Genomic DNA, 16104 nt, shown 5'->3' on the forward strand with positions numbered 1-16104 from the left:
CTAGCAGGGCTGAAATAGAGGAGGAGAAATCACCGAAGCAGACGGTTGCCGGCACCATGAATGGTTTTGCCGCCAGAATTAGAGAGGGAGTGCTTACCTCACTGTGGTAGGTCCTTTCCCAGGGCAGTGTCCCTCTGATGGACCTTGGAGACAGAGCAGGTCTCACCGGGCAGCCCGCCAGCTGTTGACCCTCCTCTCCGCAGTAGAGGCGTGTTGGTGAGGTGGGTGTGACCAATCTGCATTGGCTCGGGCTCAGGGTCTGAGTGGGACTGGAGTGGCAATCTGGTAGGTCTAGCTGGTCAACGGCGTTCACGCAGCAGACGGTCCAAACGGATAGACAGGCCAGTGAGGGAGTCCAGACTCATGTTCTCACCACGGCAGACCAACTCCATCTGGAGTTCTTGCCGGTAGAGGAGAGCTGGCTCATTCCAGCCGCTGGCAGCAGCAGCAGTCCAGAAGGCCAGCACATAGTCAGCAGTAGAGCAGGTGCCCTGGGTGAGCTGGAGCAGCCTCTCACCCACCTCTCGCCCCTCTGCTGGGTGATCAAACACTGCGCGAAAAAGATTTTCGAAACGTTCATACGTTGCAACTTCCTTACCTCTTCTTTCCCAGACAGCGGTTGCCCACTGCAAGGCCCTTCCGGTCAGCTGCGAGATGATGGTAGCGATCTTAGTCGCATCTGAAAGGGAAGGATGGTGAGCAAAGTATAACTGGCATTTTAGGATGAAACCATGACAATCAGCGGGGGCGCCCTCATAGCGTTCGGGAAGTTTGATCGGTGAATCATGCAGACGTTAAGGCTCGGCTGGCGAAGCAGGCGGGGGGACTGGGACGGGAGGCGGACGCAGAACAGTCATGAGTTGTTCCATGTGGTGGACAACTTCGCCCATGGTGGTTCGGAGTTGGACAAGCTCACGCTGCTGATCTGCAACTGCTGCGGCCAGGGCTGGAACCGGCGAGGACTCCCCGCAATGGTCTGGACTCTCCTCCGTGGGCAGGGAATTGTTCGCTGCGTCCATGGTGCGGCGAAGTCTTCTGTCAGAGAACCAAAACTAAAGCAGGACGCAAGTGCACAACAAAAGATTTTATTAAAACAAAAGGCAGATGTTACCAAGGAACTGGAAAATTCGACAAGGTCTGTGTCAAAGTTCATACAAACTGGGTTCGTCTCAAGTTCATACAAACTTGAATCGTTGCACGAGTTGGTTCAAATGGGGTTCGCCTCACAATGGAAACAGGCAAAGGTCTGTGGCAATTTACCAGGAGTAGACTTCGCAATGAATGTGCAAAACTAAGGGGTTTAAATAAGGAGGAAACTTAAAGAGCAAACAGGTGAAGGTAGTGAGTGGTGATCAGTAGACCGGCGATGCTGAACGCTGAGTGGCTGAAACAGACAAGGGGGGAGGCGAGGTTGTTACAGTAGGACAAAATTATACCTGTAAATATTTTGTAAAGATCACCTTGTAAATATTCGAAAATTATACAATGGTACTACCATCTTCATATGTGTAATTTATTTCAAATCATTTTGTGATATCTCAACTTTTACAATGGATTATATGACAGACTAAAAATCAGAAATTTGTCCATTTGTATTTACTATGTTCTGATGCTACTGTTCAGCAACTGAAAAAATAAAACTGTGTAATTGTGGCTATCAGAATAACGGGGGGGGGGGGGGGGGTGGAGAGTGAAAAAAAAGAGAAAAAAAAAACTGTAGAAAAAAAGAAAACTTTTTAAACATTATATTGCAAATACAATCACTTAAGGTCCAATCAAAAGCAAGAGTCAGTTAAAAACAAATCACTCCATCATCATCTTTTTCCTCACTGAAGTGATGACATTTAGGTATTAATACATAAGTACCAAATATAGTTTCAGACGCAGCTCAAACCAAGGAGCCCTTCAAACAACACTTGTGACACAGTTCATCTCCTAATATAACTCATTTTAATTTGAGCGTATAAACCAGAGTGAGGAGTTCCTGTGTTTTGTCTTGGCTGACAGTGCTGAGGGACTCATTTTAAAGCCATGAGCTTCAAACATCCTCAAGCAAAGACCATAAGCAACTAGTTTGTTAGTTGGATTGTATGGTCATACTGTCATGTTTTTCAGACAGATTCTAAGAAATATTGTCGCGTGCACGTAGATCTCCCTGGAATGTCTTACTGTATAACGCAACACCCCCTTTTTTTAATTCCTCATTTTTTTCTCTTCGTTCAGCTTCTGTCCTGGTTAACTCTTCATTTTTTGCTTTTAGTTCAGCTTCTCTTGTGCTGTACTCTTTATTTTCTTCTTTTAGTTTGGTGATGTTTTGACTCTGTCCTTCAATTTCTGCTCTGAGTTTTTCATATGTTCTCTGAGGTCACTCATTTCTTCAGCTTGCCTCCTAGCTTCATCTTCATATCTCTTCCTCATGTCATTTACTCTTTTTTCATGTTGCTCTTTCATTTCCTCACATTCTTTATCCTCTCTTTCTCTCCTGGCCTGATCTTCCTTCTCTCCTCTTCTGGTCTCCTCTTCTTTCTCTCTCAAAATATCCTCTCTGAGTCTCTCTAATCTCTCTCTCTCCTCTTGTTCTCTCTTCTAATCTTCACGTTGTCTTTGCTCCCACTCCTCTCTCCTCATTTTCTCCAGACTGTCATACTGTCTCCTCCACTGGTCTTCCATCTCTTGTCTTATCCTCTTCTCTCTCCTTCTCAAACTGTCCTCTCATTCTCTCCTGTCTTTCTTCTTGTTCTCTCAGTTGTTCTGCATGTCGTTTGTCGTTTGTAAAGTAATTGTTCCTGTCAAACTGAATCATTTCTTCAATTTTCTCTAAAAGCTGAGACACCTGTGTTCTATCTTTCTTTTCTTTGTTATTAAAGACATGAAATCTTCCTCCACAGTCTCTGATTAGTTTATTAATTTGGGCCTGATTATTTCTAGTTATGTATTCCTGAATAGACTCATCCTCCAGATCATCTCCTCTGGTAAACAGGACTATGCTGAACATTGCAGCCTTGGGACCAAAGATCTTTTTTATCAGATCCAGAGTCTCCAACTCTTCCTTTGTAATTCTGCCAATACTCAGTACAATGATGAATGCATGGGGTCCTGGTGCTGACAGAGAAATGCATTTCACAATCTCTTCCTTCACTTCCTCATTAGACAGTGTGGTGTCAAAACGACCTGGAGTGTCAACAACAGCTACTGATCTCCCAAAAACTTCACCAACTCCTTTTTTACACACGTCTGTTACTGAACTCAATCTGGCCTTGGATACAAATTCATTCCTCCCCAGGATGGTGTTTCCTGTTGCACTCTTTCCATTTCCTGTCTTCCCAATCAGCACTATTCTCAAACAACTGGAGCTGTCATTTTCCCCTAAAAGACAGAACGACTTTGGGTTAGTAATTAATAAAGATTCAGGAGATGGTAGACCATGCTGATATCTGTCTAATGCTTTACTTTCCATTCTGCATTACATCTGTGCTTAGTTCCTTTTCCAACAACTGACTGTCTTGTTGAAAATGTTCAGAATAAAACCAAGGAAGTTAGAGCCTCTTCTTTTGACTAGTTGGCTAGTTTGATATTATTGTGTCATGTTGTCAAAAGCAGTGGAGCAGTTTAGCCTGTGTATGAAATTCACAGATACTGCCCCTGTTTACACTGCAAAACCTAAATATCAGGTGACCCTGTGTGTGACACAACATCAACAGGTCACATCTGAGATAATATTTGTCGTTTTCAGAGCACATTAATTTTATTTTATGCTACTGTTATTCATTGAAAATGACAAACAGATAAGCCACAGATCACATCTCTTTTTCTTAATACTAACAAGATTTGTTCCTCTCCCTGTTTTTGCAGTTTGTACTCACCTGATGGTTGGTTTTTCCCTTCTAATTCCTGGATTTTCCTTTTCATTCTGTCTCTCTTCTCTCTGTAACTCATCTCCAGTTCATGTCTGGCTTTCTCTTCTCGTGCCTTTACATACATGTTAAGAGAGTACGGCTTGTCTTTGGTCATCGTACTCTCCACCGTGGCCACCAGCTCTGAGACCTGATGCAGATCAGTATTTTTCACTCGGTCAAATATTTTGTATCTGCCCCCATAGCTTTGAATGAGTGCCTGTGTTTCAGTATTCTGTTCTACAAAATTAATTACGGTGCTGGTCATGTGTTCTGCAGAATATTTTTTATATCAAGGGAACTGTATTATTATATATGGACACATAGTGATCTTTAGAAATCAGCCCACGTCTAGGACATATAACACATGTAAAATGTACTTAGGGTGACTGAGACAGTGGTGGAACAGAATTTTCCTGTTGTGTAGTTGCTATAAAAACTGCCTGCACTAAAGTAGCCACCTTTTTTGTGGAGCTGAAATGTTTCATGGAAATAGATGTGGTCCAGCCAGCTTGAGGTTTATTGAATTACTTGCAATGATTAACAATGTAAGCAAAAGGATTCCATATTTTATACCTTGAAGAATAAGATCACTGATATATGTGATGTTAGACTACTGGTCTTCTCACAAACAGACTGACAGTAAGGCTCCATCACATGTGCTCTCAGGTGGAACTGCTCAATGTCCTTCTCAGTCTTTTTTTTCTGAAGCCTCTTCATTCTTTCCCTCCTTTTTCACTGTAAAAGAACATCTTACTGTTCCTCTAGCCTGTCACAACTGTGAGAAAATGAATAGAGGAGCTCTCCACAGACATCTCAAAGACACAGTTTGGCTCCTCCCACTCACCTTCCTCACAGCTATGACTGGTCTCCTTGAGACTGACAGTTAAGCCTCACACATGCTTTTTGAAAGGAAGTACAAATGAAACATTATAATTCTCAGTAGGCGATTTGTTATTTTTGAACGGGGGGATGGCCCAATGGTGACTGATACTATTCTATAGAGAATAAAGGGGATGACAGGTTAACAAGGGGGGTGCACTTTGGTCATTTTTCTAACGGGGGGGGGGATGACATCCCCCCTCATCCCCCTACAAATCACCAACTGATTCTTCTTATAGAGAGTTTTAAATGCAGATTATTGCTGCCGTCTCAAATATTTATGCCTTTTAATTTTTCAGACATATAGTTTTGTTTTGCAGTTTCAGCTTTCAGTTTTAATATTCAAATGACTGGAGAATTCTTCAGTCTTTTACTTGTTATCAGTTAAAGGCAAATCTCACTAACTTTCTTTTCTTTTCATTCTTGTATCTGCACACATTTCACACATTTTCACACATTCATTTGGCTTGAAATCTGCATTCTAAAAGCAGTGAGGATATACCCCTGGTGGATGACTGTTTGTGAGAGCAGCCCAGAGAGTTTTTGGTGTCATGGTTTAGGTTGGTGCATGATGTAAGTGTTAGGCTTCCTTTCACAATGTTTTTTTGGTATAATATAATTTTGTAATTCTCCACTGGGAACCTCTCATTTTGCTTCTTGTGCTTCCATAGTGTGACAGAGGGCTCTGTCTCAGGCCGCGAGCGGCACCCTTTCCCCCCAAACTAACCACTTTCCTAAGTTGTACAGTATTCGTTCGTGTTTGTGTCCTGTTACATGTATGTCATTCATACATATCAATAACGCACATATTCCAATAACATACCGCGCTAGAGGCTGCACACTCGAAGCACGCAGCAGGTTACCTGGTTTCATACACACAAACATTTCCAATTCACGTTCACAATCTTACAGTTTAAAACACCCTACAAACCAGTTACACCTAAATGTTTGTTAGCATCTTTACTGTTGTTGGTTTACCATTACTGTCTTTATCAGTTTACACTCACACACAATTACCCAGTTAAATGTTTGTCCCATCTTTATTATAGATATTGCTTTGTTTAAACGTTCTTATTGTGTTGTAATGTTTGTTGGTTGTCGTGTCTCCCTCTGTTTGGTTATCTGTGTTGCAGTAGCATAGGACTACCGGTGCAGGGGAGGACCAAACAGAGCTGTAGGAACGCGAGTTCATTTATTTAGTTTAACCGGAGTGGCGCATGCGTGATGCACACGGGGAAGGGTCCATTCCATGGAAAAGGGTTTTTTACCTTTAAATGTAACGATCGGCTGTCACTAGCCGGAAATTGTAAAAGTTAAAACATTACTGTGGAGTGTGAATTTGTGTTGGTGATTATGTATATGTGTTAGAATGGATAATTAACTGCCATAATATTGTAAATTAACAGAAGGAAGCTGGTATGTTCCGAGGGGAGGGGCTTATAGTACAAAGGGTTTTTTTCATCATTTTAGGTTGAGGGAGTAAGGAGAACAGAAAGTAGCGGTGTGGTGTGGTGTGGTGTATTTGATTTGAGAAACTGAGAGTAGCGATTTGTTTATTTGTTAATCTATCTTTTTTTTGTTTGTTTGTTTTTTTTTGTTTGTTTTTGGTGTGTTTTGGGCAACCCGAACCCCTGTTCGGTTTCACCCTGCCACACATAGCAACTGTAATCAGTGAAAAGTGGTTTTGTGAGTTTAGCTGTAAGTGTATAGTATGCGTTGCCAAATGTGTACTAAACATAATTCCGCTCTGAGTTTTCCCAATTTGCCATTGTGTTGTAGTGACGTGCTTTTCCCAGACACTTTTAAATCACAGACCACACTTCATTCTGACATATTACTCCTCAGTAAAAAGGTATTAAATTGTCAGCTACCTAATATCCCCTCTGGTAGGGGGTCTAATGGCATTTAATAGTTTATGTTCTGCAAAAATACAAAAAAATTAAAAGATCCAGTGAAATAACAGGAAAATGTTGTGAAAAACAACACTGTGACCATAAGAGAAGTCCTGTAAGTCCACTAAACATTCAGTGTACGAAGAAAACTGTAATTCGTACTGTATAATCAAATCAGTTATAATGTTACCTACATGTGTAAAGATTGTGTATTATTCTGAAAGTGACTGTGTGTCGTGTGTGATTGATTCTGGTTTGGTACAATCATACAGTTAAACACATCATGTTCAGGGCTGCATGAAAGGGAATTTGTATGTAGGACAAAAATATACGATGGTACTACCATCTTCATATGTGTAATTTATTTTAAATTAATTATGTGATATTTCAACTTTTACAATAGGTTATATGACAGACTAAAAATCAGGAACTTGTCCATTTGTTTATACTTTGTTCTGATGCTACCATTATGCAACTGAAAAGAATAAAACTTTGTGTAATTTCAGGTCTTCAAGGCTATCAGATTAAGAGAGAGAGAGAGAGAGAGAGAGAGAGAGAAAGAACTGTAGAAAAAGGAAACCTTTTAAAACAGAGACAGAGGGACAGAGAGACAATCAGTCAAGGTCCAATCAAAAGCAAGAATCAATTAAAAACAAACCCCTCCATCATCTTTTTCCTCACTGAAGTGATCACATTTAGGTATTAATAGATAACTACTGACTGTGGTTTCTGTCACTTATGACAGAGTTCACCTCCTAATTTAAGTCTTTTAATATAAATCATCATAAGGGGGAGTTCCTGCATTTTCTGTTGGCTGACAGTACTGAAAGACTCATTTTAAAACCATGAGCCTCTAACATCCTCAGGCAACTAGTTTGTTAGTTTGACTGTACAGTCATATTGCTGTGTTTTTCATATAGATTCTGAGAAATTTTATGGCGCGCCTGTTGATCTCCCCGGAATGTCTCATAGTATAATACAAGCTGATTCTAACCGTTTTTCTAGCTCCTTAATTTTTTTTCTTAGCTCGTCTTGTGTTTGGCTGTTTTCTTTTTGTAGCTTCTCTTCTTTTCTGCTGTGCTCTTCCTTTAGTAGTTCTGTGGTTTGGTTGTACAGCTCTTGTAGAAGTGCACGGTCCTTTTGGTGTTGTTCAATCAGATCCTGTATGGTTTTCATATGTTCTCTGAGATCATCCATTTCTTCAGCCTGCCTCCTAGCTTCATCTTCATATCTCTTCCGCATGTCATTTACTCTTTTTTCATGTTGCTCTTTCATTTCCTCCTCTCTTTCTCTCCTGGCCTGATCTTCCTTCTCTCTTTTTCTCATCTCCTCTTCTCGCTCTTTCAAAAAATCCTCTCTGAGTCTCTCTAATCTCTCTCTCTCCTCTTGTCTTCTCTCTTCATCGTCCCGTTTTCTCTGTTCCCACTCCTCTTTCCTCCTTCTCTCCAGACTCTCATACTGTTCCTTCATCTGAGCTTCCATCTCTTTTCTCTTCTTCTCAAGCTCTCTCTCTTTTTGCTTCCACTGTTTCCTTTCCTCCTCTCTTTTCAGCTTTTCCTCTTCCCTCTCTCTCTCAAACTGTTCTCTCATTCTCTCCTGTCTTTCTTCTTGTTCTCTCAGTTCATCTACACGTTTCTCTCTTCTTTTTCTATCTTCTTCCTCTCTTTCTCTCTCTTGTTTTTTCAGTTTTTCTTCCCATTCTCTCTGTTTTCTTTTAATATTTGTCTGAATCTCCTTTTTCTCATATTCAGCCTCTTTAATTCTTTGTACCCATCTCTCTCTCTCCTTTTCTTCTTCTCTTTTTCTCCTCTGTTCCTCCTCATCTCTCTTCACCATTTCTTCTTCTTGTTTTCTTTTCAATTCATCCATTACTCGTTTTTGTTCTTTTTCAAACTCTTCTCTGGCCTTTTTCTCTCTCTTTTTTTCCTCTTCTTCTTTGTTTTTTAGTTGTTTTTCAAAATTTTCTCTCTGGTTTTGAAACTCTGCCTCCATCTCCTCAAAAGTTCTCTTCCACTGCTCCTTTTGTTTATTTTCCTCCTCTTTTCTTCTAAGATCTTCCTCCTCTCTCTTCCTCTTCTCTGCTCTCTCCCTCTCTTCATACTCTCTTCTAATGGTCTCTTCCTTTTCTTTTAACATGTTCTCTCTCAGTATTCGTTGCTCTTCTGCTTTCTGGCTTTCCTCTTCTAGTCTCTTCTTAATCTGTTCCATCTCCTTTTCATAGTTGGCTTTCAGCTTTTCCTTTTCAGCCTCTATCTCTTTCTCTCTCTCCTTCAGTATTTCTTCCTGTTTCTGTCTGATGGCCATCTCTGCCTCCTCGAACATGTCGTTTGTAAAGTAATTGTTCCTGTCAAACTGAATCATTTCTTCAATTTTCTCTAAAAGCTGAGACACCTGTGTTCTATCTTTCTTTTCTTTGTTATTAAAGACATGAAATCTTCCTCCACAGTCTCTGATTAGTTTATTAATTTGGGCCTGATTATTTCTAGTTATGTATTCCTGAATAGACTCATCCTCCAGATCATCTCCTCTGGTAAACAGGACTATGCTGAACATTGCAGCCTTGGGACCAAAGATCTTTTTTATCAGATCCAGAGTCTCCAACTCTTCCTTTGTAATTCTGCCAATACTTAGCACAATGATGAATGCATGGGGTCCTGGTGCTGACAGAGAAATGCATTTCACAATCTCTTCCTTTACCTCCTCATTAGACAGTGTGGTGTCAAACAGACCTGGAGTGTCAACAACAGCTACTGATCTCTCAAAAACCTCACCAACTCCTTTTTTACACATGGTGGTCACTGAGTTCATCGCAACTTGAGATTCAAATTCATTCCTCCCCAGGATGGTGTTTCCTGTTGCACTCTTTCCATTTCCTGTCTTCCCAATCAGCACTATTCTCAGACAACTGGAGCTGTCATTTTCCCCTAAAAGACAGAATGACTTTGGGTTAGTAATTAATAAAGATTTAGGTAGTCTTATGAACAGTTTATGTTCCAAAAGCTGACTTTCTAAGTGAAAAGTTTCAAAATAAAATAAAAAAAAATGTGGGCTACATCCACTCCTTTTTCCTGTTGTCAAAATCAGTGGAGCAGTTTGATCTGTGTATGAAATTTACAGATGCTGCCCCGGATTACACTGCAGAGTTCAATATCAGACGATTCTGTGTTTGAGAGAACTTCAGCACATTTGGGGTTTATTTCAAGCAAGCAGCTACTTTCATGTGTCTTTCACATTATTTCTGCTGGACAGCTAATGAATTCATGTACTCTCACTGAGCTCTGTTTAATTCAGTCTCACAGAAGATCTGTGCTGGCTTTATTAACTGTGACTGACAGGATATTTCTAAGAAACTAGAAATGAATCCTAATGTGAATCATAATTAACTACAAGTCACACTGTCATGTATGAACAAAGCATTCCACATTCTGAGATTTTCCCCAAATACTATGACAAAAGTCTAAACGTGAACCACAGTCCCAGTAATGAATTCATTTTGATATCTCTTGTTTTCAGAGCACAAGAATTATACTTTGTGCTACAGTTGTTCTTTGAAAATGACAAACAGACAAGCCATAGATCATATCTCATTTTCTTAATACTAACAAGATTTGTTCCTCTCCCTGTTTTTGCAGTTTGTACTCACCTGATGTTTGATTTTTCCCTTCTAATTCCTGGATTTTCCTTTTCATTCTGTCTCTCTCCTCTCTGTAACTCATCTCCAGTTCATGTCTGGCCTTTTCTCTTTGTGCTTCCACATACATGTTAAGGGAGTACGGCTTGTCATTGGTCATCATATTCTCCACCATGGCCACCAGCTCTGAGACCTGATGCGGATTAGCATTTTTCACTAGGTCAAAGATTTTGTATCTGCCCCCATAGCTTTGAATGAGTGCCTGAGTATCAGTCTCCTGTTCTACAAAATTAATTACAGCACTGTTAATGTGTTCTGCAGTAAAAAGGACCATGGTGTAATCATTGACTATTGAGCTGAATATTGTCTGAATCTTCTCCATTTCTCCTTTGTCATCATCAGTGAGAGGACCAACAGGAATGACCAGGAGGAAAGCATGGACTCCAGGATCACAGAGAGAGACACAGCGGAGAGTCTCACGCATCACTTCCTCCTCTGAGAGCTGAGTGTTGTACAGAGCTGGCATTTCCACCAGGGTGAGCAGACGTCCACATGCTTCTCCCTCCCTCCTCACACACACTGAGCTGGACTCTGGACTGGACTCTCTCTGGCCCAGTATGAACTCTGATATGGAGATCTTCACTGATCCAACACACCCACATAACACCAGGTTCAGTCTTGGAGGGACATGTTCTGAAACTGACACACACAAAAAGAAAACGAAATTAATTTACTCCTTAAATGTGATCATATTACGTGGGATCACTGAATTCCTGTGGATTTTGTCTTTACTTGTTTACTTTGTTTTGTTTTGTTTCTGTCACCAGTTCAAGGTGTAAACTGTACATCTGACTTTCACCTGAAACTCATTTGTCTCATTCTAGTTTCATTCTAGTCAGAGCTTAGAAGTGTAACATTATTTAAATGGTGAACACTTCCAATACAAGGAGACCTGAATGACAATGATCTAACTGAATCCAGGCAATTAAAAATCACACACCACTTATATGTTAAATTTGTTGATGAATCAGTTTTAGTGACTGAAAGAATAACTATAGACTATCCTTTGAAAATCATTTTAGAATCATATATATCTTTAATTGCAAGCCTGTTTTGAGTGCATACTTACCACTTTTTTTAACTAGTATTTTTGTGTTAGATTGTCTGTATGGTTTAGACTCCAGTCTCAGTGTTTCCTCCTCTGTGGTCTGTTGTGTGTCTTCATAGTCATCACAAGTGAGACACTCTCCTCCATTCCCTTTGACTATCTGATCTATCACCTCCATTAAACAATCAGATTCACTCTCTCTCTCAAGGCTGTAGTGCCTGTTACCACATGTTAAAATCATCTGCTGCACATGATCAGTCTCTGTGGTGCACGGAGTGAGTGGATCTACACTGCTGCCTAACTCTATAGTAATCACCATGCTATGTTTAAAAGCATCTTCAGAGAAAGACATAAGAATTTTCTCCAGTCTGTCTCTGTTTCCCTGAGAAAAGTCTCCACGCTGCAGCACCAGTATAAACACATGAGGTCCTGGAGCAGACAGGGACACACACTCTTTTACTGCCACTGAGAGCTGATGATCTGAGAGTTGAGGATGAAACAGGTCAGGAGTGTTGATGATGACAATCTTTCTTCCTTCTCTCTGTCCTCCAATTCTCACAGTACGGCCCACTGTAAATGTTGACTGAAAAGCTTCACTTTTAAAAATGACATTTCCCACTCTTTCTTTCTCTTGTCCATTCTTCCCCAATAAAATAATCCTCAGCTCAGACTCTGGAAAAATACATATAATCACAGAATAGCGTCAATGTCACTAATTCACCACAAGATCAGAGGGATTAGCTGTAACATTTATTCAGATTTTTGACAACACTGGGCAACAGCTGCTTTGGCAATATTGTCTATTTAACACTAAAATTAACTAACATTTTAACGTTTATGACAGGACAAATTTATTTAAGCTATCTGAATAAAATCTTTTGCACGCTTTGCCGTTGGAGAGGCACACAAATGTAAAAGTATAGACTGAGATACCGAGTATAACGCCATAGACAGATAGATTAAAGTGTAAGATTTAGATTTAGTTTAATGCAGTAAGATATTCACAGCTGCAGGCCTCACACTGTAGTCATTTATTAACCGGACTGACTGCTAACTTGATTTTATATTTGAGTTGCTTTCATCCAGTGGGCAAAAGCTCATAGTGTTATTAAATTATATGGATGTGTCATCGTGAACTATGTTAGCCATGCAGAAGTTTTTACTCAATCTCATATATAAAGTTGTCACTGTGCTCTCTCAGTAAGACTGGTTTGCTCAGTCAGAAACATGCTCAGACTATGCTGTTTAAAACAGATGGGCAGATACCCAGGGATTCTCTCTTAGTGCAGTTATGAGACAGAAGGGGTAAGATAAAAGATTTATAAAACCTTAAATCTAGCATAATAATTAGACCAAATAGGTAGCCAAGTGATGATCAGAGACAAATTATTTTATTCATGAACTACAGGGCAAGAAGAGCAGACAATAATGCATAATGAATGAAAATATCCAACCAACACTGCTTGTGTGGTCTAGAAAAGTATGAGTGAAAAAAGGCCAATTAGGGCAGGCAATGTAGAATAACAAGCCTCGGTCAGTCAGCGAACAGCTCAGTACAATGATGACATAACGGAAAGTTCAACTTTCCCTTCCTTTGTCTCACTTTAGGTATGGCAGATGAAAGCCTCACAAAAACCAAGGTTCTGAAGCAGACACAATGTGTAAGTCACCATAATCTGCCCATGATGTGTGAAATTTTGAATTCTGTTATGTTGTACCCTAACCATTCAAAATGTAAACTTTACTCAAAATGCCAATCTCCCAGTCTCAGAACTGAATATCCTACTGTTACGTGTTGACCCACGTGCTTGAATGCTTTATTCCAGGGAACATCTCTTAAGCTCAAACCCGGCCTCACCAGCCCTAACACATTTGTGCTCAAAGTTCCTATTTGAACTCTCATGCTGAGTTTTTCATAATCAGGTACTTGCCTACTATTTTTAATGAGATTTTATTGTTTAGTGGTCTAATTTAAATGTATCCATGACTCACCTTTTTCTTCTTCCTCATCCATCCTTCCACTCTTGTTCATCTTTTTGTCTCTGTCTCCTCCTGCATCATCTGTTGCCTTCTCCAGAACAGTTCCCCTTTGTCGTTCTGCTGTGGTTTTGTCATCATGCAGGATTGTGCCTCTCAGTGACTTCTCAGATCTCACACAGGTAAGACACCCTCCATTCTCTCCCACTATCTTTGTTATCTTCTCCAAGAGTTGGGAGCGTACATTAATAAATCCAAGTGACTCTAATTTGTGTTTTCTCATCCCACATTCCTTAATGATCTGATATGAAGGATCACTATCAAGCTTAATTGTTTTGCTTGTGGTTACCACCATAGCATAGTTCATTGTGTGACCACTGAAAAGGTTCAGAATGGCTCTCATTTTGTCTCCATCCTGTTCTTTGAAACTACCAGGCTTCAACACCAGTATAAACACATGAGGTCCTGGATCCAATAGGAACACACACTCTTCCACTGCCACTGAGAGCTGATCTTCTGACAGTTTAAACAGGTCAGGAGTGTTGACGACTGTGATGGGTCTTCCCTCCACCTGTCCTCTGACTCTCTCACTGTGATGATGAACTGAAACTGGAGGAGATTCAGTCTTAAATGCAGCTCTTCCCAGGATGAAGTTTCCCACTCTGTTATTCTCCAACACATTCTTCCCCATCAACACAATCCTCAGCTCACACACTGAAAAGAAAACATTTTAATGGAAGCTATGTGGTGTTGTAATGGAAACTGCTTAACCTAATTAGGGTTGCGGGGAGTGCTGGAGCCTATCCCAGCATTCATTGGGCAAAAAGCGAGGAAACAGCCGGGACAGGTCACCAGTCCGTTGCAGTGCTGTATAACTGCATAATTATATATCACTATAATCATATGGAGAGATTCTCCCATTGCTTCAATAAGAAACTTTTGTCTCTAATGTGCCTTGCAAATTAGAGCTGATTGATTGATTGATTGATTGATTGATTGATTCAAGTCAGATTTGGCAAATGCAATCCAGTTTCACATTTTTGAAATGTAATCTTATTTTGAACAAATCTTTTTCAGCCATCATGTTTACAGTCAGATTAGCACATGGGGAGGAAAAAATGTCAAGTAAATCAAACAATTATTATTGTTTTAAATGTACTACCTAAAATGTATTATTGTATTGGTTTATCGATATCTCTGAAAAGCGAAATATTGTCATACCCCCTACCCCTGCGCATATGTACATCAGAGATAATCATCTAGACTTAATAGCTAAATCTGAATGAAATTTCATTCTGAGCGAAAGGAGTAAATCTTTCCTAATCCATAAATGTATGGAATGAATATCTAAGAAAACTGTTTAATCTAACCACAGTCCTACTGAAAATATCAGCCTTTCTGATGCCCATGTCAGCAAACACTTCAGCAATTTCATGTCCTATGAAACTTTGATGTCAGTAATGTTATACAAACAGATGGGTTTTTCCCCTCTACTCTTCATCTCAATGGAGAGAGGTCTAGTGTTAATCAATCAGCTGTTCAACAGTAAGTTTGGTTTTGGTACGATAATGTCACTCACTGTTAGGGGGTAGCTCAATACTGTCACATCTTCTGGCACTTTGTGGTTCTGTTGGAAGAAATGTGACACATGTCAAATAAGGTCTTTCTGGAAAACCACACTAACCTTATTTCTGCTATGTTTTGGATATAATTTATCCTTCATACTTATATATATATATATATATATATATATATATATATATATATATATATATATACACACACACACACAGTAATCCTCATTTTGCAGCAGCTCAAAATATAGCACATCTGCATTATTTCAGATGTTTTTCGGACACAATTGAGATTTGGTTGTAACTACTTCATCACAGGTTTTTAGTGATCATTATGTAATGTTTCTTGTAACGTTTCTCCTTATTACAGTTTTTTGGGATTGCTTACACACTTGTGGAATTTGGCTCATTGTGTCAAAACTCTACACACAAGCCAAATAAGACAATACTTGGAGATAAACATCTGACTTCCATGTCAAAATGAAACTGCAATCAAAACCTAACAATCCATTTTCAAAATGCCATTTTTGCAATAAAATGATACACACATGCACCATTTCAAGTCCTCTTTGAAAGCAGCAACAACACACTGATGTACTTTATACAAAACACTTCTGTCTTTAGTATTTCGTATACCTTTTTAATTTTCTCATACAGGCTTCTGTGAAAGATTGTTCAAGTACAGTACATCTAATCTCATTTCAATGAACACACAAATAGAAAGGCTTCAGAAGAAGAATATATACAGCTTATTTTTTTTGCCATTGTAGGTTTTTACAACAACAAGAAAACACAAAGAAAAATAGAATTGCAGGACAGAATTCAATACAATATGTTACGCTAAACTTAAAAATAACTTTGTATTGTAATTTTGTTTACCATTGCACTGTAGTATTATTGTAAGGGATGGGGTGGATGCTTTATGGACCCTGCCTTATGTCAGGGTCTGGCCACATCACTTTGTTCACATCACAAGCAGTGTCATCCCTGGCTGGACAACAGGGAAAATATTGCCTTGCGTGTCGTATCTGACCCTGGACTGACCACACCTCAATGTCTCCGCATGCCTCTTCCATTGCTTGCAGAAGAGGCAGGTGGGCATGTGATTGGTGGTCATACACTTTCCAATGCCAAGCCGAAAAGAATT

General features: G+C 39.8%; 2 protein-coding genes across 2 annotated transcripts; both read right to left on the reverse strand.

The window, feature by feature from the left end:
• Positions 1-299: 299 nt before the first annotated feature.
• Positions 300-4011, reverse strand: LOC115829272 (GTPase IMAP family member 7-like). Its single transcript, XM_030793326.1, has 5 exons — positions 3980-4011; positions 3864-3884; positions 2727-3338; positions 845-1035; positions 300-550 (listed from the first exon to the last, which is right to left on the reverse strand). Exons 1-5 carry the CDS (start codon positions 4009-4011, stop codon positions 300-302), a joined length of 1107 nt encoding a protein of 368 aa, XP_030649186.1.
• Positions 4012-8467: 4456 nt separating this feature from the next.
• LOC115829273 (GTPase IMAP family member 8-like) lies at positions 8468-14074 on the reverse strand (the record flags this gene model as incomplete). Its single annotated transcript, XM_030793327.1, has 4 exons — positions 13399-14074; positions 11428-12078; positions 10311-10997; positions 8468-9591 (listed from the first exon to the last, which is right to left on the reverse strand). Coding segments are annotated over exons 1-4 (3138 nt in total), but the record flags the coding sequence as incomplete, so codon positions are not given.
• Positions 14075-16104: the final 2030 nt, after the last annotated feature.

Source organism: Chanos chanos, chromosome 16, assembly GCF_902362185.1.
Source record: "Chanos chanos chromosome 16, fChaCha1.1, whole genome shotgun sequence".
NCBI lineage: Eukaryota > Metazoa > Chordata > Actinopteri > Gonorynchiformes > Chanidae > Chanos > Chanos chanos.